General features: G+C 44.8%; 1 protein-coding gene and 1 long non-coding RNA gene across 5 annotated transcripts in view; one reads left to right on the top strand and one right to left on the bottom strand.

Moving 5' to 3' along the window:
- Positions 1-17,079, top strand: part of LOC127331166 (uncharacterized) — a 36,176-nt gene extending 19,097 nt beyond the window's left edge. Inside the window, exons 1-4 of one of the 4 annotated variants that reach the window (XR_007869647.2) lie at positions 13,567-14,134; positions 14,718-14,894; positions 15,367-15,435; positions 15,889-17,079. This is a non-coding gene — a long non-coding RNA (uncharacterized lncRNA). Of the gene's footprint in view, positions 1-13,566; positions 14,135-14,717; positions 14,895-15,324; positions 15,436-15,888 lie in introns of those variants that run through there. The other 3 variants (XR_007869646.2, XR_007869645.2, XR_011751364.1) reach the window with 3 other exon arrangements.
- LOC139829672 (probable L-ascorbate peroxidase 3, peroxisomal) lies at positions 6,496-8,407 on the bottom strand. Its single transcript, XM_051357222.2, has 8 exons — positions 8,232-8,407; positions 8,027-8,151; positions 7,822-7,937; positions 7,672-7,720; positions 7,390-7,472; positions 7,212-7,291; positions 7,023-7,125; positions 6,496-6,931 (listed from the first exon to the last, which is right to left on the bottom strand). The coding sequence occupies exons 1-8, from the start codon at positions 8,351-8,353 to the stop codon at positions 6,725-6,727; spliced, it is 885 nt and encodes a 294-aa protein (XP_051213182.1). The 5' UTR covers positions 8,354-8,407; the 3' UTR covers positions 6,496-6,724.
- Positions 17,080-26,331: the final 9,252 nt, after the last annotated feature.

Here is a 26,331-nt window from a genome sequence, read left to right on the forward strand (position 1 = left end):
ATTATTAGAACAAATTCTGATGTTGACACTTCGTCTCTTGATAATACTTGATACATACTTTCTGCGCCTAGCTGAAAGGCGTTAAAGAAAAGCGCTTATGGGAGACAACCCATGGTTTTTACTACAGTACTTTGTTTTTATTTTGTGTCTTGGAAGTTGTTTACTACTGTAGCAACCTCTCCTTATCTTAGTTTAGTGTTTTGTTGTGCCAAGTAAAGTCATTGATAGTAAAGTTCATACTAGATTTGGATTACTGCGCAGAAACAGATTTCTTTGCTGTCACCAATCTGGGCTGTTTTCTCTGTAGGTAGCTCAGAAAATTATGCCAATTTACGTGAGTAATCCTCAGATATGTACGCAACTTTCATTCAATTTGAGCATTTTCATTTGAGCAAGTCTGGTGCCTCGATAAAATTCGTCAATACGAACTGTTCTGTTTTGACAGATTCTGCCTTTTATTTCGCATTGCCTCTTTTGCTATGTTGGATGAATTTCTTTGATCCATTAATATCCAGTAGCTTTATGCAATGTCCAGAAGTGTTAAGAATGATTATGTCACCTCTGAACATGTTAATTTTTATTGTCCACTAACCCTCTAATGAGTTGTTCTAAGTTTGGTGTGGAGGAAGTTTTCAAGGATCAAGAGAGGAGTATGATGCAACATGATCAAGGAGAGTGAAAGCTCTAAGCTTGGGGATGCCCCGGTGGTTCACCCCTGCATATTCTAAGAAGACTCAAGCGTCTAAGCTTGGGGATGCCCAAGGCATCCCCTTCTTCATCGACAACATTATCAGGTTCCTCCCCTGAAACTATATTTTTATTCCATCACATCTTATGTGCTTTTCTTGGAGCGTCGGTTTGTTTTTGTTTTTTGTTTTGTTTGAATAAAATGGATCCTAGCATTCACTTTGTGGGAGAGAGACACGCTCCGCTGTAGCATATGGATAAGTATGTCCTTAGGCTCTACTCATAGTATTCATGGCGAAGTTTCTTCTTCGTTAAATTGTTATATGGTTGGAATTGGAAAATGATACATGTAGTAAATTGCTAAAATGTCTTGGGTAATGTGATACTTGGCAATTGTTGTGCTCATGTTTAAGCTCTTGCATCATATACTTTGCACCCATTAATGAAGAAATACATAGAGCATGCTAAAATTTGGTTTGCATATTTGGTCTCTCTAAGGTCTAGATAATTTCTAGTATTGAGTTTGAACAACAAGGAAGACGGTGTAGAGTCTTATAATGTTTTCAATATGTCTTTTATGTGATTTTTGCTGCACCGGTTCATCCTTGTGTTTGTTTCAAATAACCTTGCTAGCCTAAACCTTGTATCGAGAGGGATTACTTCTCATGCATCCAAAATCCTTGAGCCAACCACTATGCCATTTGTGTCCACCATACCTACCTACTACATGGTATTTCTCCGCCATTCCAAAGTAAATTGCTTGAGTGCTACCTTTAAAATTCCATCATTCACCTTTGCAATATATAGCTCATGGGACAAATAGCTTAAAAACTATTGTGGTATTGAATATGTACTTATGCACTTTATCTCTTATTAAGTTGCTTGTTGTGCGATAACCATGTTCACTGGGGACGCCATCAACTATTCTTTGTTGAATTTCATGTGAGTTGCTATGCATGTTCGTCTTGTCTGAAGTAAGGGAGATCTACCACCTTATGGTTAAGCATGCATATTGTTAGAGAAGAACATTGGGCCGCTAACTAAAGCCATGATCCATGGTGGAAGTTTCAGTTTTGGACATATATCCTCAATCTCATATGAGAAAATTATTAATTGTTGCCACATGCTTATGCATAAAAGAGGAGTCCATTATCTGTTGTCTATGTTGTCCCGGTATGTATGTATAAGTTGAGAATAATCAATAGCGAGAAATCCAATGCGAGCTTTCTCCTTAGACCTTTGTACAGACGGCATAGAGGTACCCCTTTGTGACACTTGGTTAAAACATGTGCATTGCGATGATCCGGTAGTCCAAGCTAATTAGGACAAGGTGCGGGCACTATTAGTATACTATGCATGAGGCTTGCAACTTGTAAGATATAATTTACATGACTTTTTCAAAAAAAAGATATAATTTACATGATACATATGCTTTATTACTACCGTTGACAAAATTGTTTCATGTTTTCAAAATCAAAGCTCTAGCACAAATATAGCAATCGATGCTTTTCCTCTATGGAGGACCATTCTTTTACTTTCATTGTTGAGTCAGTTCACCTATTTCTCTCCACCTCAAGAAGCAAACACTTGTGTGAACTGTGCATTGATTCCTACATACTTGCATATTGCACTTATTATATTACTCTATGTTGACAATATCCATGAGATATACATGTTACAAGTTGAAAGCAACCGCTGAAACTTAATCTTCCGTTGTGTTGCTTCAATGCTTTTACTTTGAATTATTGCTTTATGAGTTAACTCTTATGCAAGACTTATTGATGCTTGTCTTGAAGTACTATTCATGAAAAGTCTTTGCTATATGATTCACTTGTTTACTCATGTCATATACATTGTTTTGATCGCTGCATTCACTACATATGCTTTACAAATAGTATGATCAAGGTTATGATGGCATGTCACTCCAGAAATTATCTTTGTTATCGTTTTACCTGCTCGGGACGAGCAGAACTAAGCTTGGGGATGTTGATACGTCTCCGACGTATCGATAATTTCTTGTGTTCCATGCCACATTATTGATGATATCTACATGTTTTATGCACACTTTATGTCATATTCGTGCATTTTCTGGAACTAACCTATTAACAAGATGCCGAAGTGCCGCTTCTTTGTTTGCTGTTTTTGGTTTCAGAAATCCTAGTAACGAAATATTCTCGGAATTGGACGAAATCAACGCCTGTGGTCCTATTTTGCCACGAAGCTTCCAGAAGACCGAAGAGGAGACGAGTGGGGCCACGAGGTGGCCAAACCCCAGGGTGGCGCGGCTCGCCCCTTGGCCGCGCGGCCCTATGGTGTGGGCCCTCGTGCCGCCTCTCGACCTGCCCTTCCGCCTACTTAAAGCCTCGTACGCGAAACCCCCGCACCGAGAGCCACGATACGGAAAACCCATCGAGACGCCGCCGCCGCCAATCCCATCTCGGGGGATTCAGGAGATCGCCTCCGGCACCCTGCCGGAGAGGGGAATCATCTCCCGGAGGACTCTACGCTGCCATGGTCGCCTCCGGAGTGATGTGTGAGTAGTCTACCCCTGGACTATGGGTCTATAGCAGTAGCTAGATGGTTGTCTTCTCCCCATTGTGCTTAATTGTCGGGTCTTGTGAGCTGCCGAACATGATCAAGATCATCTATCTGTAATTCTATATGTTGCGTTTGTTGGGATCCGATGAATAGAGAATACTTGTTATGTTGATTATCAAAGTTATGTCTATGTGTTGTTTATGATCTTGCATGCTCTCCGTTACTAGTAGATACTCTGGCCAAGTAGATGCTTGTAACTCCAAGAGGGAGTATTTATGCTCGATAGTGGGTTCATGTCTCCGTGAATCTGGGGAAGTGACAGAAATCTCTAAGATTATGGATGTGCTGTTGCCACTAGGGATAAAACATTGGTGCTATGTTCAAGGATGTAGTCACTGATTACATTACGCGCAATACTTAATGCAATTGTCTGTTGTTAGCAACTTAATACTGGAGGGGGTTCGGATGATAACCTGAAGGTGGACTTTTTAGGCATAGATGCATGCTGGATAACGGTCTATGTACTTTGTCGTAATGCCCAATTAAATCTCACAATACTCATCATAATATGTATGTGCATGGTCATGCCCTCTTTATTTGTCAATTGCCCAACTGTAATTTGTTCACCCAACATGCTGTTTATCTTATGGGAGAGACACCTCTAGTGAACTGTGGACCCCGGTACAATTATCTATACTGAAATACAATCTACTGCAATACTGTTTTACTGTTTTCTGCAAACAATCATCTTCCACACAATACGGTTAATCCTTTGTTACAGCAAGCCGGTGAAATTGACAACCTCACTGTTTCGTTGGGGCAAAGTACTTGGTTTGTGTTGTGCAGGTTCCACGTTGGCGCCGGAATCTTTGGTGTTGCGCCGCACTACATCCCGCCGCCATCAACCTTCAACGTGTTTCTTGGCTCCTACTGGTTCGATAAACCTTGGTTTCATACTGAGGGAAAACTTGCCGCTGTACGCATCACACCTTCCTCTTGGGGTTCCCAACGGACGCGTGTTGTACGCGTATCAATGCATGCCGATGAAAGCTGAGAACTCAACCGACACCTGGTGATCAACTACAGCAAGGGGTCTCTGGCACTGAAAGTTCATATATGTAGAAAGGGGATCGGTGCGCTTACTCTCGATGATTATATTGTACATGATCACGCAGGCATTCATCACAGGGTACCTGACAATAGGAAATCGAGCTTGGAGCGCTCCAAACGCCCGCTCGACAGCCATCCTACTCGCCTTCTAGCACTGTGAAAACCATGCCATGGCCTAAGTGAAACGGTTGGCTGTTGTCTTCATAATTGTCACCCACGGAGAATATATGCCATAATATCCCTTGTTGTATGTGTGTCGTCCATTGATCTCATAGTTGATCTCAGGGGCGTGGCTTTCAGCAAGCCGACGAAAGACAGCTGGTGACCGTTGTAGAACGTTGATATCATTGTGTGATCTAGGTATGCCAAAGAAAGCATGCCAAATGCGCATGTCATAGTCAGCCACAACCTCAAGAACGACACTGCACTGTCCAGTGTGGCCCTTGTAAAGAAAACGGGCAATTTTCCAACCCTAATGCATGCAATCGATGCTTCCCACCATACGTGGAAATCCCCTTGTTGCATATTGAGCCAATATCTGAGTTGCGTCTTCTTCAATGGGTGCCCTGAGGTAGTGTGGCCCAAACAGTGCCGCCACCGCCTGGCAAAACCTATACACGGTCTTGAAGGTCGTGGATGTTGTTGTATGTAATCATCACAAGCATCTGCATGAGCTCCATATGAAAGGCACCTCAAGGTTGTCGTGCACTTCTGTTCAGAAGTGAAAGCATATAACCCAGTGCAATATTTCTTGCGCTGGAAATAGGTATCGTACTCCCGCACACCTTGCACAATGATCTGGAAGGTTTTCTTGTTCATCCGAAAGCGGAGGCGAAAGGTTTTGGGAGGATGTGTGGCGCCATCTTTGAGGCAATCATCTTCAAGCATCCGAGCCCCGGCTAGGCGCTTGCGGTCTATGTTCTTCCGCTTTCCCATAACTGAACCGAAAATGTGACGGTGTAGCAGCTTCGCCCGTAGGCATAAACAGCGATGAGAAGAATTAAGACGTTTCTTCCTCTCGGCCGCGACCACGTCCTCCTCTTCCAACAAAAGTGTGACCATCATCTCATCGTCGCTATCCATTTCTACGCATGACAGAATGAACCAATCAAATATATAGAGATGAACATTCACCTGAAAAAATTTGACCAAAAATAAAGATGAACACTCACCCAGTCAATGCACCGAACACCTTCCGTGCACGCTGGTTGTGTGGTTGTGTTGGCCGAAACCTTGTGCCGGTGACTGCGAGATGGGATGCAACGGGGTGGGCATCCTGGAGGGAGATGATGTGGTGCTCGGTGGTGGCTTGCAGCAACTAGACGAGGCCTACAGGAGGATGCCGGTGGGAGGCGGCAGACGAAGAGAGTCTAGACACGCAGCCGCCGTAGTTATCACCGTCGATGCGGGGCGGCGGTGGTTGATGAGATTCGCGGGGTGGAGAGGAACCGCGGGGTGAAAGAGGGGTGTGACGGGTTGTGGATTTGCGCAGTGCGGCTGCCAGGATGGGCCTGCGTTGTTTTCTCCGCCAACCGTGCATTGTCGGCACCCCCCGTTGGACCCCCGAACCACGAGGCCGACACGGGTGTTCTAGGCTTTTCCCGGGGCGCTATTCAGGCCGGCAACGTTTGGGGAGCTCCGGTGGGGGGAATTTTTGGGCCTCAACCCCCAAAGGTCGTTTGGGGTCCTTTGGGGGCTCCTAGCGGGGATGCTCTAAGTACGTGATGTTCCGAAGTTCAACGTGTACATCTCCTAGCCACGTACGCGCTCGTGTTAACAAAGTTTTTATACAATATCTTTTAAGGAACAAAAAAATGGTACCCGTGAATTATATTTTTTTCAAAAGCCATGAATATTTTTGTAGGTGTGACATTTTTCGAACCGATGAATGTATTTTCTGAAACCTCGTGAACATTTCTTTGAATTGATGGCGTCCATGTACATCTTTTAGCTTCGTGAACTTAATTTTTTTTAACTCATGAACCAAATATCTTTTTAACCCCGTAATTTTTTTCAAAGATACTTGAACATTTTTTTACTACTCGGTATGTTAGAAACTTTTTTAAAGTAATGAATATATTTCTTTGATTCTGTAAACATTGATTTGGAACCCATGAATATTTTTGGAATTCATCAATACATATTTTTGGATCCATGAATGTATTTCAATGAAACTCACGAACAATAATTTTTTCATCTGCTTGAGAACGCAGCAACCCTAGTAGAAACTTCACATTCGACAAGTACCATAAGTTCCTTATTTCGTTCTCTGTACAACTTCACAACATAACACATTAATTCCGGACGAGTCTCAGTTCTCATATACGGCCCACAACATCCTGAACGTTCGATTAAGTTTGTTCCCAAAGCAATGATGAGAAGATTGAAATTAACCAAGCTTCTTCTTGGTTTCGCAGATGTAAGCGCAGGCGATGACAGCAACAGCAACTGCGAAGACAGCCGTAGTTGTAGTCACCACCCTCTTGGCCTTGTCTCTGGACTTCCACGCCAATAGGGTAGCGCGGGAAGGCGTGAACCCGAGCTCTGAGAGCTTCTTGTGCGACTCAGCGTAGTCCCTGAAGAACGCATCCTCATCCTGCACAGAAAAATTGCCAGATATATCCAACAAGCTAGAAAAAAATTGTATCACATGGACCGGAGAAATTCTGAATTCCACTGTGATTTACCTTTGCATATTTCTCGACGTAGGGACGGAAAGCTGGATGGTCCACTAGAACCTTGTCTGTTGGCAGCTTCAGGAGGCCATCGGAGTCCCCTTTCAGAAGCTCACTGCAGCATACACAGAAGAGGAAGTGAGGTGATGGCAATGTTTGATGCGCAGCGGCAACTGATGAAACATGCCATGGTCTGCTTACATAAAATAGGAGTTGTCAAACTTGAGAGGTTCCTTTGTCCAAGCACCTTCGAATCCCGACCTGTCCCGCCGAGCTTTCCCCTGAAAATTTGCAATTGCAGAATAAAAACTTTCTATCAAAAGAAATGTGGTGGATGAGTTGTTATGTTAACAAGCCAAAAAATGTGTGGTTAGATTACCAGAGTATGACCACCCGAGAGTGCTACTATGTCCTTGTCAGTCAATCCCATGCGGTAGAACACATCCCTCAGGTGTGAAGCACCTGATCACATGATAACAAAAGCATTTTTAGCGATCTTTATCTCTCTTTAAGTGCATGATTGTTCAAAATTCTAATTCAAAGTGCATGAGTTGAAACTAATTTTCGGTAACACAATAGGACATTTTAGCATCCCGCATTTCATTCACGAAGAAAGATTCGTATCAGGATAATCTAAGGAGTGGTGGCACAAGTTGGTTACCTTGCTTAGCATCTGGCAGGCGTCCTTCCTCGGGGCAAACTGAAGAATCCTGGTTTAGATGCCAAAGAGTACTAGTATTAAGGTACTTTGACAAGAATTAAGCAGGGTCTGGCAATGAACCTGTATATGTTGCTGTTCTTGTTAACTCACCTTCCTGCCAGGAATGAAATCTATGGTTGGTCCACCGGTGACCTCTACGGCAACAACCCCCGCGAGCTGGTACAGGTCGGCGTACGTGATCTTGGGGTGCTTCTGCTTGATTGGTTCTGCATCATAGGAACTCACCATCAGTTATATTTGCTTAACTGGATCACAAGTGAAATCGTCTGACAGAAGAATCGAGTGGCGTGCTGACCTAGAAGGTCGACGGCGATATTGAGCCCTGCATTGGCGGCGTGGCGGAGCTCCTCCGGGAGCCTGATGGAGCCGTTGGGGCCTCCGGTGTTGGTGGCCTTGTCGTAGGTGCCGGCATCGTGCCATCTGCATGCGCCATGGTCACCGCGCGTCGTTATGGGAGATGGAAAACGCCAGCATAATGGAGGAACACGAGCGGCACGTACGCGAGGCGGAGCATGATGGGTGCGCAGCTCTTGCTGGCGATGAGCGCGCGGAGGTCCCGCCGCGCCTTCTCGATCTCGGCGATGTACTCCGCGACCACCACCGGGCTTGCAGCCGACGACATGGCTACTCGAGTCTGTGTTTGTCTGACCGTGGTCGGGACGGGGCGGAGGAGCGCTGTGGTTTGGGCAGGGGAATGAAGCAGGGGCGGGGCTTTGTAGGAGGTATGAAAAGTGGAGGGGCAAAAGGAAGGTAGGAGGGAACGGGGAGGAATGGAATGGAGTGGAGGCGCGGAGAAACGAGCGAGCGTTGGTTCCGTACGTGCGGGCGGGGGCAGGAAGGAACACGAGCTGGCTAGCTCGGTCGGTCGTTCTGTCATCTCCAGGAGGCCACGGTGGGCTGGTGGCGTCGCGCCTGCACGGCTGGGACCCAGACGACCTCGCCTCCATCCACTTCCACGACCGCGCGTTGGTTTCTGCCGATCCGATCCGGGCCCACCCGCCGAGTCAGAGTCCCGTCCGTCCGTCCGTCCGTGAATCTGCCTGCCTGCCTGCCAGCTGTCTCCCGTTGGGTTCAAAAACAAGGGAAACCCCTCTTCTTCCTGCTACACTACTACTACTATAAATAAATCGTTTTGGAAACAGAGACGATCGATTCCATTAATTAATCAATCAGTCGTTTTGGAAGCGGAAACGAAACGAGGCAAGCGCGAGATCGATCGATCGCTCCCTCGCGGCGCCTGGAACCAAACCAAACCAAACCAAACGAATCCCTCGTCTCGCTACTTACCGAAACAACAAATCCCTCGCTTTTAGTCTCGCTACTTAATTATTCCAACCTTCGCATCGAGCCCCTTTATTTTTTGCGTCTTTTTTTTTTAATTTATAATAACTCCATTAAGACGTACAGTACGCGCGTCCGTGTTCACGTACGCCTGCTGCATGCGTTGCTGGGAATTCGCCATCATTTTTTTTTTGTGTGTGTGTGTCACAGCTGCTGCTGTTTTTCTTTCTCACGCTTATTAATCCGAAAAACCCTCGCCGCCGCGCCATGCCACCGAAGAGAAAGACTCTGGCGAAGGCGCCGCCGAAGCCGCGCATCGTCGCGCCGAAGGAGAAGCCGGCGACCATGTCGCATGAGGAGTGTGACAAGGAGACGGAACGCCGATCCTTCAGAAGGCGCCGCATCGCCGCTATCGACGCAACGAAAGCGGCGGCCACTGCGGAAGCGTGCCTCTGCTTGGGTGGCGGCTTCAGCAACATCTCGAGCTCACCGTCGTTGCCGGTTTGCTACGCGGGGTACAACACCCCGCAGACGGGCCGTCGATCTCGCGTCCGGCGTGTCCATGGGCGAGGATGATGTGAGTTTCCTTACTTTTTATGTGTTACGTGCATCGTAGACACCGGCGATGACTGAAAGTAGGTAACCTGATGCGTAGATTGCCGTCGGGGAGGAGATCCTCAGCGGCTTCATACGCGGCCATGCCTACGAACCCCTCGTCGACGAGTATGAAGAAGAGGCCGAGGAGGACGAAGGTGAGGAGGAGATCCAGGAGGAGCTGATCGACGCCGACACCGGCGTGACCAGGACGACGAAGGTGAGGAGGAGATCCAGGAGGAGCTGATCGACGCCGACACCGGCGTGACCAGGACGACGAAGGTGAGGAGGAGATCCAGGAGGCGCGGATCGACGCCGACACCGGCGTGACCAGACGACGAAGGTGAGGAGGAGATCCAGAGGAGCCGATCGACGCCGACACCGGCGTGACCAGACGACGAAGGTGAGGAGGAGATCCAGGAGGAGCTGATCGACGCCGACACCGGCGTGACCAGGACGACGAAGGTGAGGAGGAGATCCAGGAGGAGCTGATCGACGCCGACACCGGCGTGACCAGGACGACGAAGGTGAGGAGGAGATCCAGGAGGAGCTGATCGACGCCGACACCGGCGTGACCAGGACGACGAAGGTGAGGAGGAGATCCAGGAGGAGCTGATCGACGCCGACACCGGCGTGACCAGGACGACGAAGGTGAGGAGGAGATCCAGGAGGAGCTGATCGACGCCGACACACCGGCGTGACCAGTGACGACGAAGGTGAGGAGGAGATCCAGGAGGAGCTGATCGACGCCGACACCGGCGTGACCAGGACGACGAAGGTGAGGAGGAGATCCAGGAGGAGCTGATCGACGCCGACACCGGCGTGACCAGGACGACGAAGGTGAGGAGGAGATCCAGGAGGAGCTGATCGACGCCGACACCGGCGTGACCAGGACGACGAAGGTGAGGAGGAGATCCAGGAGGAGCTGATCGACGCCGACACCGGCGTGACCAGGACGACGAAGGTGAGGAGGAGATCCAGGAGGAGCTGATCGACGCCGACACCGGCGTGACCAGGACGACGACGAACAGGCGGACGGGCATCACTCATGGTCCTAGGTGGAGGTCGAATATCTCGTCGAGACGTGGAAGCAAGTGAGCTTTTACCCCATCACCGACGACAACCAAACCGGAGAAGCAAGCACGGTGCTTTTCTTTCCCGATGTCTCGTATGATTCGTTCGAATTAATGAAAGGTGAGAGGAATCCAAACTGCCTCTCCTAGTTTTCTTTCTCTCGCGCTGAAATCCAATTCGAGATATCCGATACCCCCCGACCAGCGCATTTTTTTTAAATAATACACTTTTTTTTGTTTATTTCAGAAATAATACTCGGTTTTGAGATATTTCAGAAATAATACACCGTCGGGTTCGTTGAACCCGAAATTTAAAACTCGGGGTAGAGGAACCCGAAATTTCAAAGTCGGGGTAGAGGAACCCGACTTATTCTTTTGGCGGGAGGGCGAAAAAGGAAAAAGAAAAGGAAAAGAAAGAATCGGGTTTTAGAAACCCGATATTAGTGAATCGGGTTAGGCGACCCCGAGATTCCCACATATTTCGGGTTACTCTACCCCGATTTTTGAAATTTCGGGTTCCTCTACCCTAATTCTGAAATTTCGGGTTCCTCTACCCCAATTCCTTCTTTTTCACGCGGAAACAGGATTAGTCGGGTTCCTCTACCCCGATTTTTGAAATTTCGGGTTCCTCTACCCCGAGTTTCAAATTTCGGGTTTCCTGAACCCGACAGTGTATTATTTCTGAAATATCTCAAAACCGAGTATTATTTCTGAAATAAACAAAAAAATGTGTATTATTTAAAAAAAATTCGCCCCCGACCAGTGCGCGCGCAAACAAATATGATCACCACATACCCACAAGTTCGCCGAATTAAACCTGAGGATAGCGAGTCGATAAGCAAGAAAATACATGAAACAACTCCCTCCGTCCGTCCGGAATCGTTTGCCAAAACGGCTTTGCTTCGATCATCCACCATTGCCTAGCTTGTTCACTAACAAAAATGTGCACGTGTCCATTACAGCTAGCTAGGTTTTTTTTTTCTAGGGAAGCTGGCTAGCTAATTAAACCGTTCGCTTTTCATGAGCAACCCGGTCCTCTTTAATTTTCCTTAACTTTTCCTATATTAACAAAATTAAGTGCGCATGCATGGTATATATATACCGATGAATTCCAAAAAAGAAACAACCACATCGATCAGCTAGCCCACAACCCTAGTATTTAATTACATATGCCACGGGAGTATAGTACGATATTTGGCCATCTAGTACCTACTGGTCCACGTGCACCGTGCACGTATATCACAATACACTTGCTTTTTGATGCATTCACGCATGGCTTGACCCATCGCATTTTTGCATGCATTACTCTTCAAAATTCTTTGTTGTCATATTTCCATTTATTTTTTTCTTATAAGTCATGAAAAGGATTCTTGAATTGTCCAGGTACCATCAAACTTGGCGTACCCACCTAGCCTCTCCCTGCACCAATACCAGCTAACTAGCATATGGCGGCAACTCTGCTCTCACCGCCCCGCCGTCTACACCACAAATTCCTCCACAAGCCGCTTTTTGGAGTTAGGACATTTCCAACGCGACCGCATTTTGAACGTCTAAAATGGTCGTGCACGTTCGTTTGTGTAGGATCGCGGACACGAAATGTTTTGACCGCTCATCTGGATGTGCTTCCAGCGGAGTGACCCATATTGTTTGTTCAACATATTTTTTCATTCAGCTCAAATGCATAAAATGTATACATACGAAAAATAAGAAGGAAGAACAAGGCCCTAGACTACTTTTTGCCCCTCGGGGCGGTTGACGGCCCGACCCTGTCGACGTTACCTCCCTCCCTCCTCATCAACTTCTCCCGCCGCCCGCTGCTCCTTCCGCCGTGCGGCCGCCAGAGCTTGGTGGGCCGCCGCGTCCTCCAGTAGCCGCTGCCGCATTCCCTCATGAGCGGTATCCTCGGCTTTCTTTAGCGTCTCGAATGAATCGACTAAAGCCCTTTGCTTCGCCGCCTTCTCCTCCGCGTCAGGCCCGTTCCAGCACCACTCGAAGTCGTCGTCGTCAGACTCGTCCTCTGCGGCTGCCGCCTCCCTGTGGCGTTCCTGCTCCGCGTCGAACGCCGCGTTGGCTGCCCGATCCTCGTGCTTCCTGTTGCGCGTTAGCTACGAGTTGGAGGTGGAGGCGCAGCCTGGCCGCGTCCGACGCTACTCATGGCAAAGCTGGAGGACAGGTACGAGGTGGCGCTACGGTGGAGGTTGTGCGGTGGCTAGGTTCTTCCGGTGGTCTCCATGCCGGGGCAATTTGGCTTGACATGCTTGGTTGATGTCCGAATTCACGTGCTAAATCTTCTAGTACGGAGTTTTACGTGACCATTGGTCAATAAGTATTCCCTTCGTTGAGGGCCTTCTAATTGGCTTGGTCTATTCATGATTGACTTTCTTGCATAAGACATGTGTCGTGAGGTTCTCGGCGGAGCTCATAGAGCCCAACATTTCAGGTCGATGTTTTTTGAGGCATTGTCTTGTTTTGCGAATTCTTGGTCAGCACTTGACGTCATGTCGCCTTTCGACGGACGGCGTGGACATCACGCCGATACATGTGACATGGGCTCAGCTCCATAGGCCCTCCGCCAACGCTAGACCATGGTTGTTTTCCTTGAGCTGTCCGGGCCCCGGACTCGCCTTGCGTCGACGCGATTTTCTCGACGAACCTTTTGTGAACAAATCTATTGTAAGCCATCCCAAGTGTGACAAGTGTAATGGCGTTGCATGTGTGTAATTTTTGTTTCATCACGTGAGTGGTAGCATGTGTATGCACAATTATTTTTCGATAAAGATTTGTATGCCCACACTTTAGCAAAACAAGCGGCAAAGGAAAGTTGACGAGCTGGGATATTTGATGTTGGAGCCGAAATATTTGTATCTGTCCTAGCGGGAATTTTGGGCCAAAATCACGGATGAAAATTTGGCTAAGTGTGGAACCCCCATACCCAACTCCTCCTTTCCTCTGCCACCGACAGCATCTCCCTCTCCTCCCAATCCCCTTCGAGCCGCCTGCGTCTCCGGCCGGCTCCGGCGAGCTCTCGCGCTGCTGAGCTGCGGCCCGAGACCACCTCGTCCTCCTCTCTCGATTCAATGGCTTGGAACCCTCGATCTGCATCCCTCCACCACAAACCCTAGCCCAGACGCATCAGATGTGCCGCCCCCTGTCTGCCCGCCACCAGCTCAACCCGCCCCCGGCGACTTCCTCCTCCGCAGCTCGTACGCTGATGCTCGTCTCGATCCTCCCCAACAAGACCACGGCGGCCGTCTTGCTCACCAGCGGGAAAGGAGCAGGGGAGGTGAAGAAGAAAGGGGCCTCCTTTTCTGCCCCGATTGGATCGGCACGCGACTGGTTGCTTCCGGGGGCGCCATGGCACGAGCAGCTGCGGCTGCTGCACCTCTGCTTCAAGGAGGAATGAGTCCTTGGCCTGCTGGTGCTGCTGCAGCCGGCAGATCTTCAGATTGGTTCAGGTTGCACAATATCTCTCCACAAGTCTGATAATTGGACACTTCTTAATTTCGGAACCTGTACTGATTTTTACCAAAATTAACGGTCCATACCTGTGTTCAAGACTTTGCCTTTCATGTTCTTAAAAATATACTGCTGAAGGATTAATAGTCTCAGAGCGTGTATTGTACTAAGACAAGTAGCAGTACTACTCGCGTTTCAAGTTCTTGGTAGACCATGGAACTGTCCCATTTCCCTGAAATGTTGTTGTCCGTAGCATGTAGCTCAATTTTAAAGAATACTTTTTGAGCAAACAGTGGCAACATCTATGATTTTCCATCGTCTCAAATAAACGTAGATAAAATGGAAGCAGGATGAATGCCACGCCACACTAAAGAGTACCCACAATTAACTAGCCTGATAAATTTATACTTGTTAATTAAGGAACATATACTGATTTGTAGCAATTATTTGTTTCTGATGCTAATTTCTCCACGTCAAGCATTCTGGTTTTCAAGTTTATACTTTTTATGTACTCAATTGTTACAATTATTTTATTGGGCACTTGTTCAAGCTTTCCTGCACCCTGATTTGATTGTCACGCAGCTGGGTGGTTCAGGCGGCGCTATCATGGTTGCCATGACATGAGGAGTTGCGTCTGCTTCACCTCTGCATCAAACAGGAAGGACGGCGAGACTGGTTGATGATGTTGCACCGGTGTCGCACATCCACTGATGTTGCCGAAGAGGAAGGCTGGTGTTCTGCTCGCTCGTGGACAATCAGGTACGGACATTTTTGCACTCTAGTTAGTTTTCCAATCGCACAAACAATTGATATTTAGCTGATTTTGATCTGTTGTCATAATGCTTCAATTGTTTTCTTAATACATCCCACCTGCTTAATTTCTGAAGTCTAATTGGGTGTTTATATAAGTTGACATCACGCATATACTTAGTCTAGAAGTCTGCATATCAAAACTGTGTAGAATTGGTCAAGAACATAGGAAGATGAAAAAGTGCTCTGGTTACGATCTGCTGCACTCCAAGCTATTGCTTCTATGATAAGACATCCTATTAATTTATGATACAGCTTCAAGGCCTCTAGATAATAAGATATTGTTATACTGAGGCTCTATGTTCGTCTTTTACTTCCAGTGAAACAAGAAATACATTTTCTTGTGCATCTTGCTCATATGATGTCACGCTCTTTTCAGCCATATACTTAGTCTAGAAGTCTGCGTACCAAAATTTTGCAGAATTGGTCATTAACATAGGAAGATGACAAGGTGCTCTGGCTATGATCTGCTGAAACTCTCGCTTCTATGGTAAGACAACCTATTACTTTATGGCTGAGCCAATTGTATGTTTGACAACCATTTAAGGGCTCATTTTACAATTTTGTCAAACCAGGAATAATGATATAGAACAAATGAACTAATTACTGATTCTCTTAATGGTTATACAATTTCACATGGTTTATAAATATAAATTTTTGTGCGTTGACTGTATGCATATAGCTTCAAGGCCTCTAGATAATAAGATATTGTTATATTGAGGATTTATGCTCGTCTTTTACTTCCAGTGGAACAAGAAATACATTTTCTTGTGCATCTTGCTCATATCATGTCACGCTATATTCTGCCATAACACTGTATTTTTGGAAAAAAATGGAAAGAGAAAAGTAGACTTCATTGTTGCATTCTTTGCATTACCTATTCTTCCTAAGTTGATAAATATATATCGTACATCAGCCTGACTGTTTGATCACTTGTAATCAGGTCAAATACATGGGTGACTACTCACACTTCAGTGGAACCTGATGAAGTTAAGTCCTTTCAGGTTTAATCTTATGTTCGCAGAATATTATTTCTTTCATGTTTTTTTTGGTCTATAGAAAATTGGGAATGTATTAGTCCTGCTATTTTAACGCATGCTTATAAATATTTGTAGGCTATTGTTTATGTTTCCCTTCGCATTCTTTTGTTATATTAGTGTTGTTCCTCTACTAGATGTGTGTAGCAGGGAAATTTCAATAATTATGCTGCTTGGGTGGTCCAATTTTAATAATTGTGCATTTGTGTTTTTCTTTTGAAATGCATGTGCTGCTGCCTATAAGGAGAGGAATCGAAATTCATGTACTGCCCTTGCTTTTTTTGAAAGATGGATTTAAACTGTTGCCTATTACTTGTTGTCTGTCTTGCAAGTTTGAGGTACTTGTGTTGCTGTCATCTTACTTTTACTTGTGCTACTTCTGTACAAACCTGGTTTCTTACACTAAGAATGAAAACATGTAACTGTTGCTACTTTAAATTGTGGTTACTCTTAATGCTTTGTCTTCTCTGATCTGGTACTTGCCTTGTTGATAAAATGCCATTTTGATTGCGTTTTGGCCTGTAGAGGTATAGGTTGTTGCCACATCGTGTTGATCTAAAGTTGAAACACACCCCTTACAATATATGGGTATATATATAGGAAAATGAGCTGATACCCCTAGGAGTACGTACCCTGATTAGGATTCATGTTTTATAAAACATGAGTACTATATATACTCTGCTAAATCTGCTTTGGAGCTGACAATTCTTGTTTTGTTCTTGTTGGAGAATATTGAGGAGGACTAGGTGTCCAACAGGCTAGCTGGGAGCTTCAGCCAGATGGGGGGAAGCTCGAAGACATCAAGCCTGGAAGTTGGAAGATCTGCCATATATTGTTGTAATAATTAGCTGTCCAGCCGTCCCAGGATTAATCCTTGAAACTTTGATGTTGTGGCTAATCGATGGCCACTTTGGCTTGATGTTTGTGCTTCAGTTTCTCTTTTTTTGTTGTGTTGTGCTCGGTTTGCATGGTTAGATATTAGTTGTGCAGATAAGTTATTTGCTTTGTTTTGTGGATGTCTAAAAACCAGTGGAGGCATTGCCAAAATTTTCCAGACTGTTGCTAATAATTAAGCCCTGGTTGGTAAATTAATTTAACCATGTAGTAGACTGGAGTACTTTTTTTCAACTGGAAACAATAAAGCAAAGAGAAATCCTCTTGAGGTATGGGCGTGAGGTAGCTAGCTGGTAGGAGGCATGCACATATATCTGTATCTGTTCGTGTATAGCTTGTGTAAGCCTGTAACTAATACGAATGGATACAAGTGGTTGCAATGTACTCATTCCGGTCTCTTTTAATTGACTCAAATTTAATATAAAGTTGTACTAAATCTAAATCAATTACAAGAGACTGAAGGGAGTACATGGCATCGCTGAAGCATCCATTCCAACACTATTTTCCCCCATAAGGCCTTGTTTGGTACTAGAGTTTTAGCGGGTATTAGTGGGGATAATCTGCTCCAAACTTTAAATTTCCACTTATCCCCAATGCATGTTTGGTGCTAGAGTATGAGAGAGTTTAATCCCCACTTATCCCCACTTTTCTCCCAAATTTTAGTGTAATTTTTTCAATCCCCAATACTCTACCCCTACCTAGTGGATTGGGGATGGGGTTTTGTGGGGATTGGGTGACAGCAGTGATTCACCCAATACTCTAGAGTATTATCTCCACTAATCCCCACTGAAACACTAGTATCAAACAAGGCCTAACGAGTGCTGTTCGGGGACATGGTTTAGAGTAGACATTCGGTGAGACTGCATGTCCGAGTGAGTTCATGGCGGAGGAAACTGTGGCGGCGCCATCAATGGCGCGACACCACGAGCAGCACCGTCTCCTGATTGCCATGATGTATGCATTGTAGCTGTGAAGTAGACTAATGTATGAAGAGGAGGTGAAGAAATTGAAGAGACGCATGTGTATGTATGTCTGCCTCATGCCTAGTGAGAAGCAAAATCGAAGGACCTTAGGCTAGTCATAGTGGTGGCTAGCCTTATTAACAGGATATTTTGCATCGAAATTAACGGAGTGCATGGCTTAATTAACGGGAGGAACCGAGGAAGTTGAGGAGGGCGTGCTGAGATTTTATTTGTCTTCTTAATTAACAATCCATCAATCGGCGTTCCAGCCAATAACGTCGCAACATTTTTTTATTTGGCGATAACCTAGCAACAATTTGCCTCCGGCGGATTGCCTTAGAGAAACCAACAGCCCGAAGCACAGAAACCTTGGCCACGCACGCGCAAAACCAACCCTAGCTCATGTCTCTCTCTCTCTCTCTCTCGATCCACCGTTTGTCCTCCAGCCCCGGCCGCCGCAGCCTCTCCGCTCGACGGACAGTGCACCTGCTGCGACCGTCTTCTCCACCTCCGCGGCATCAAGCGCCGCCGCTCCTCGCCGTTCCCGGGAACCGGCCGTCTCCAATCGGAGGGCTTCACATTTGACGGACACCTTGAGTTCTCCTAGGTTAGCACCTTTCCTCTGCTTACTCCTATGCGTCATCGTTTCCCTTTTTCTGATCTGGTCACGTCTGGATAACCCCATTGTTCATTGATTCATATCAGGTTCAGGAGGACAACCACGGGGAGGAATGGGGAAAATGTCCTTCTCATGAGGATCCAGCCATGGACATCGCCGTCCGAAGCGCGGAGCTAGGGGTGGACGACGTTCTAGGGGATGGAGGAGGGTAACGGCCTGGCCACGATGAGAGAGGTGGCACCGGTGGGTGCGTGCAATGATACCTCCGGTGAATTAGCGTGCATGGCCAATGGAGCTTGGTTGATGCTGCACGGCGAAAGGGGGCGCCAGCCATCAGGACGTGACGTCCGCGACACGAGTGACGGAGGGGAGACTATGGGCACTGGCCGGTCGCGTCCATTGAACTAGCAAGTTCCTGTAGCCGGTGCTCGCGAGATCTGACCGCGGGCTGTGATTCTGCATTCTGCTCTCCAACTGACCCTTCTTAGACTCGCATCCACTCCATTGTGCACCTCCAATCCAGGTACATACACATGTCCTCCAACCCTCCTCCGGCTGTTTTTTTTTTCTGCTAAAAACATATCTTGGTCTGAACTTGAGTAATCCAATGGAGTAGCAGTAATCCAATTCAAGCCAGCTTGGCTTGTATTGATTTTTTTTTTCCTTCTCTACATAGTACATACCATATAGCTAATTTTGATAGATGAATTGGGGCAGCATCAATTGGAATAACATACGATCCGAGCTAATTTGGATAGGTGTACTGTCCTTGAACTAGTAGAATTCGGTAGCTAACTTGTTGGGACAATAGTTTTGTTAGAGTGTTAATCACTCAATTTCAGATTCAATTGGTTTGTACTGTTGGGACAACGGTTCTGTTTAGGCCTTCAACTAGTAGAACACGTGCAACTTTTTGTAGCCAATAGCCCGCCTGCTGCACTATTACACTTCTGCGGATTGTAAAATAGTCTGATTTCTTATTTCATGGTGCTTTGACATGCTGCTTGTTTTGTGAGTATACCCTAATCTAGTGAAATGCACTTCACTTTTCATGTTTTAACAAGTACCAGTCCTTAGAAAGCTCCAGGCTAGCTCCTAGTATCTGAAAATAACTTTTCCTAGAACTAATTTTGTTGTTGAGAATTTTATCTGCCCATTGCATCACGTTTTTATGCTCCATTAAAAAAAGTTTTGTAATCTTGTAATTGCAGTCAGGAGGAGTTGGTGCTGATGACGACCGCATCCTTCCTTGGGTCCTCCTCTGCGGCGTGGCACAAACCCTAGGCTCCCTGCTCACGAATCCTCCGATGTCCTCGTCGGTAAGGCCACGCTCGCCGCTGGAACGCTTCTGGTGAGACACATCAGTCCTTGTTTTCAGACTGTTGTTGGATGTTGTTCCAGGTGCAAAAAAAGTACCTTCTTGGCGCTGCTTTTACTGCTCCATGATTTGGATTCTGCTCCATGATGTCATCCGTAGATTCAAGACTACATGACTTGGTTCAGATTTGTTTGAGTAGAGGCTTGAAGAAATTTTAATGCAATTTTGAATAGTACTTCAGATGTAGATGCTCACCAGACACTAGCTAGTACTTTGTAGCTTCCTAACAGGCTGGCGGGAAGATGCACATCAGCTGCATGTGTTAGCATTCCTAAGTTGACCTTGGTAACATAGATCATATTCTAGAGAGTGGCTCCTGCTGCTCTAATGCATTAGATTAGAGGATACATAACTAGTACACTACTCTATGTCTGAATCTTGGTCTGCTTCAATTGGTGGAGGGTACACCAACAAATTATGCACACATTGTCGAGTCTAGGAACATCCATTTTAATTCTCTAACAACTCAAAGAACATGATAATTAGACTAGGGCAATGGTTTAGATTCAGTTGATGTGTACCTTTTATATTACGACAACATTTGACTAGTAAAACATGTGTAGTCGCTTCTTTACTCTTTAATAATTAACTTGCCAGCTGCACTCTCACCTTATGGATGAAGGAAAAAAAATATGATTTCTTTTTCGCAAGTTGATTTAGCATGCTGTTATTTTCAGGGTGTACTCTGATCCAGTGAAATGCACTTCGCTTTTCATGTTTCAAAAAGTACGAGTCACAACAAAGCTCCAAGTTACTAGCATCTTAAATATAATTTCTCCAAGAACTACCTTTGCTGTGTATGATTTTATCGGGCCATGGCATCACGATCTTATGTTTGCTGCAGTAAAAAAAGTTGTTTAATCCTGGTGACGGTGACCACGTCCTCCTGCATGAGGCTGCTCCTCCATGAGCTGGCGCAATGCATCGGCACTGTCCGTATGGTCGCCGAGAACAAGGCCGTGTCCACCGACATTGCTCAGCCGGTGAGACATCTCATTCCTAGTCTTCACAATGTTGTTGTAGGACGTTGTCTGGCTATAAAAAAATATTGCTTTTACTGCTTTACGAGTGGATCCTGAGAACAACTGTTTGTAGATTCTGAACTGCATGACTTGCTTCAGATTTGCTTGAGTATAGGATTACACACATTTTGTATGCAAGGTTGGATAGTAATTGTTCGATTGTAGTTTGCTTCTAAATTAACTGCTCGGTGGCAGCAGAATTGCCAATTCTTGTGCAATTGTGGATTTGTAGAAAGAAAACTTCTATGGTTTTGGGGCTTACTCATGGTTCTTGTGGAATCATGCTACTTTTCGGACGAAGCCTAGTAATCAATCCTTGTGAACTGCCGCCTTTGTCTCACTAATAGTCACAAGTGACATTCATTATTTTATTTCTTGTGTTCAGAATGTAATGTGCATGAAGTTGGGTACAACTATGGAGCCACTTTTTCATATTTCATAGCCATTTACAACCATTCATATTTATCTCGATCCTTTTCGCAGATTTCATAGGCATTTAAAACTATGGAGTCATTTTGGTCCAATCTAGCTATTTCCTTTCTTTGTATGCATAATTGATTTTATTTTGCCTATTCTCCATTTTGCATATTGTTGTCCGGTTCTCTATTTGGTAATTGATGGCATAATTTCTTTCTCAGCACATCGTGAATGCACAACCAAAATGGATAAGAGGAATTTTACAACACATGTGCCGAAGTAACTCCTTTGGGGAATGGATCCACACATCATCATGGAAGCTAATAGATAAATTATCTATCTTAGTGGTTGTCAGCAAATACATTTGCATTTCTATTACTTATTCGTTGATTGATTTGGGAATGCTTCTTGTATAATAGTTTGCTTGGATGAGTTGGATATTCTTTGAACAATAACATTGGAAGCATTGTTATGTGTTTATTCATACAATAGTTATATGGTTTCTTTAGCTGCTAAGCATTATTCAATATGTTTCTTAGCCGCTAAGCATTGATATATCTTACACATTGGTGCTTAGCTATGCATATAAGTCGAGATTTGCAACATAGAAATCTTCTGATCCGAACTAATTTCATTTAGATATCTGCTGACTTTGCTACTCAGTTTATTTAGTGCATTGTGAAACTCAAAACTGATCGCGGGTGCATACACCCAGTATATACAAAAGATATTTTTAAAAGTTAAAAAATTAGGATTTTTTGCATGTACAAGGACATGTTCTATGTGCGCACGTAAAGTTTCATATAAAACCGACATTTTTTTGTACCCTATGTAAAAAAGACAAAAAATGTCTCGAGAAACACCCTGTCCGAGTGGATTGTGCTACATTATTTCATCTGTACCAAAGTAACGTTGCTGTTGTTTTTTAAAAGAAACACCAAGTGAGGAATAAGAGAAGTGACCATGCATAGGGGAAAGAGTAGGAAAGGTGATACAGTAGTGGTAGTGCTATTACAACTAGTAGCATGCTAGACGGGTTGGGGTCGTATATTATTAATCACAGAGGATCACGTTCCTTCATAGGATGAATTTACATAAAACTGCTACTCCAAAATCAACCCAAGTTGCAGCTTTCTAATTATTCAGTTTCTCTGTTTTCATAATGGTATGGTTATTTGTACCCTGCATGTGTATGTGAAGTGTAGCTTATGCTAAGATAATGAGTAGACATTCCATCTATTGATGTTTAGGTAGCTGATATATAAAGCTCGGTTTCCAAATCAGTGCTGCCATCCGGAGCAAGGATATAGCGTCGTCCAAAGCGTGGTCCGACTTGAGCTTGGTGAAAGGAGACGAGCCACTGGTTTGAGGCTGGAGTTGGTTCAGGGCAACTAGGAGAAACAGCAGGAGTCGGGTGTTACGTGCTACACTGGGTCTATTAGAACACTGCCAAGGTACCCTCAGACTTGTGCTATTTTGGCTATATCTATGCTCATTTGGTCATGTGGTATGTATCCCGCAATTGTTATGGTAAATTTTTGGTGATTCGGATGTTACACAATTATCCAAATTTTTGGTATGCCAGTGCTAGGTGTTAAACCTGGCAAAATATTATGCTTTGTGGTGTTTTTATGATGATTTAATGGATGCCATAATGTAGTATTATTATCAGATCATGTGAGTTGAATGTATGGTGGTGGTAGTGGAATAATGTAATATTCATGTTAATGTTTTGAGGTGAAGTCTATTGCACCTTTGGGTACTTGAGCACCGAGTGTGTGTTTTTTATGACTGTTTTTGTAGGTACCAAAGCGTCTTGCACATAGTACTGGATGGTGTCAAAAAAAATAATGCATCCAGCTTGTTTCATTTCTTTGTAGTTTTTGGTATATTGATATTTGGGTGGCTTTCCATAGAGCATGAAACTAAATAAGTTGCTTATGAATTTCTACATATGTTGGAGTGTTTGGTCTAGTGACATTTGGATGGCTTTCTGTAGAGCATGAAACTAATTTTTTATTTTATTTTCTTGAGCTTTCTGTGGAGCATGATATCTTGAGCTATACTACTGATAATAATTAATAGATGCTTAATCATATAACAATTGTATTGGAACCCACACATTTTGAGTACTTGATTATGTTATTTGAGTTTTTGATGGATGAAATTTAGGTTAATAGACCGGCTTGCACTTGGTACCATTTTACTGAAGTAATCTGCCAGTGCGATGTATTTATGCACTCATTCGCTAGTACTGAACCCTTTGACGACTCTTAGTACTGGATATCGTGCAAAGTATTGATACCGTCAAATTATCGATTTTATGTTGTTATTAGATTTTATTTGTCTTTGGTATATAGAACTAACCTGTTAGTGAAGACTTTGTTTTTTTTTTTTTGAAAAAAAAAAATCATTGGTATGCTTTTCTTATACCAAATACCTTTTTGCCTAACAAAGGCAAACTGCCATTTGGGGGAAACTGGTATTATTTGGTCCTTCTACCAATATGTGCAATGGTTGTTCTTGATTCTTACTGGGTGAAGCATTGGTCTTGTTCCTTTTGTTTATTTGTCCTGCTGCTAAATGTAACCCGCTCATTTGTGCTACGACCATTCTTCGCAATTAGCCTGCTTCTTATTTTTTGAGACCTCTACAAAGTTATTTCTTATTTCTCTTATTCTGGGAAGAACGTAATGAAACTGTCGCAGTCTTCGTCTTTTGTGCATATTTCTTTCTTTTTTATATTTGTGTGAGTGGTGGAAGACCTCAAAACCTATTAATTACATTTTGTGACAAAGTTTCTCTGAAAATTTTCTTCCAGTTCAAAATTTACTACCAGTATGCACTACCAATGATTTCGATTCATTGTACATGCAAAATGTTTGAGTGGATGCTAGTGAGAAGACATGCTGTAAATCTTGTAAAGTGACAATAACTTTTGAGAATCATTAGACATTTCATCTTGATCAAGTTATTCTTAGAAAAGTAGTCTAATACCTAATAATAAAGGAGCTAAGGTTTCCGTGGTTTCGTCCGTACCAGTTTCTGTCGTCCGCTGGTTCGTTCGTCCGCCCCTTCGTTGGCCCGCCGTTCGTTAATTTCGTGTGGTGGTAGCTCACCGTAACGTATAAGGTCTGGTCTCCCGGCCCTCCTCCAAAAAAGAGTACCAAAGAAAAATCTATATAAACGTTCTGTTGATACACCGCTCGATCATCAGGGTTTCCATCAAATTTGGCTGGCGAAACACGATCCGATCAAGACCTTTGACGGTTGCACCGCCGATCCACTTCGGAAGTTCTGGAGAGGGCAGGACGCCTGGTTTCGTGGCTGATCGTCGGTGTTCTGCCGATTTTGAGATGAGATGGCACCGCACCTTCCCATGTCGGCGTACTTCTTCATCTGTCCCGACGAGGATGTCGAGTGCGCTGTCATGCCGCTCCACGCAGTTTGACTCCCGACGACGTAGAGACAGGAGGAGGCGGGTTCCACCACGGCGGCGCCGCTTTTCTCCAGGACTTCCTAGCAGAGAAGGCGGCCGAGATGATGCACATGGCCTGCACTGCCGGCACCGATCGGGGGTGTGGCCGCTGCCACGGGATCGAGACGGTGCCGCACCTGCAGCTATGCCTATCTAGCGAGCTCTCAAGGTCGCTGTCTTCGTGGATCGGCATCACCTTCGCCCTAGGATTTTAGCAGAGATCACTCGGAAGCATGGTGCAGGTGTAAGACGATTTTTTTGCTTCGTACCGTATATCTCTGTAGTCTGTAGAGCACTTCAAAGTTCTAATGATCGAGAGCCTCGGCCGTGGATCGTTCGAGGTTCTCAAGGAGGCAATCAGGCAGGATCAACTCCACTGGCCAATGTCTGCTTGACTGTCCAATGCACAAAGCCAGTTGCTTTGCGTATAGCATAGCGTCTGCCTCCTGAATTAGCCTTGCGCTACATCGGCCGTCACTTGCTCCTGGTGCTCACCTCAGTCACGGAGGACACATTATCCACGACACTGCTAAATCACCCGTTAATGCTTCTATGATTTACCTTCAAAGCTAATTGGATTGCATATGGCCTGATCTCAGAGTTTGCACCTATGGTAAAGGAAAAAAAGCACATCTTTGCAGATATGAGCTCCAAAACATATACTATGCTTCTTCATGTGGACAAGCTGGTAGTGGTGGATGTCTCTGCCTGCTTAGTGCTTAACCTGGAGGGATGCGCTGGCCCGGCCTAAAGAATCTGAATTTGCTGCAGCTATTCATGGCCTCTATGCAGTTGAGTTAGAGGCTGTCTGTGCTGCTTCTTCATGTGGAGAACTGAATATATTTCTGAACCAGTCAAAAAAATATGTTTCAGGTATGCGTCCGAACAAAATGTTGCTTTCCTTCTTACAACCCCTATGCAGTTTTGTTTTCTAGATACTGTGATCATTGTTTTTTTGAAGAGTCTAAATTCTTACCCTATGGATAATTATTTATTGGCTAGCTCAATTACTTGTTTCTTTCCGGTTAGATGTGCCATTTTCTCAATGACGTATATTGCTATAATTTTTTTGAACTCTAGAAAAAAAAATTGTAATAGTGTTGCTCATTTGAGCTCAATTCCTTGATTTTTTAACCATCGACCTTTGTTCCATGACACCAAGGGTAAATCAGATACGGGATGTTACCACCATTATAACAAATTCGATATTATATGTCGATAAAGCAACGATCTCACAAACTCATATTCTCTGGATTAATCATGTTTGTCATGAATAGAAAAAAACATGACCACCTTCATCGATGGTGGAACATATGAAAAGTGCAGTCACAAATGATTCGCTCGAGCGTTTGTGTTTTTTGTTTCCCGGTGCAACGCACGTGCATTTTTCCTAGTCTAATATAAAAGAGCTATTGACTGTTTAAACGCGGTACTTAGTGTGTTTTATTATAGAGGTTCTTGACAGTTATCTTGCTGGTACATGTAAACATATTTTGCTACCGCTACCTAAGGTTGAATGCTCTAGTACTAAGTATGTGTACCAGACACATATAGAAAAGTAGTTCTACTCAACCGTTGA

This window comes from Lolium perenne, chromosome 2 (genome assembly GCF_019359855.2).
Source record: "Lolium perenne isolate Kyuss_39 chromosome 2, Kyuss_2.0, whole genome shotgun sequence".
NCBI classification, from domain to species: Eukaryota; Viridiplantae; Streptophyta; class Magnoliopsida; order Poales; family Poaceae; genus Lolium; species Lolium perenne.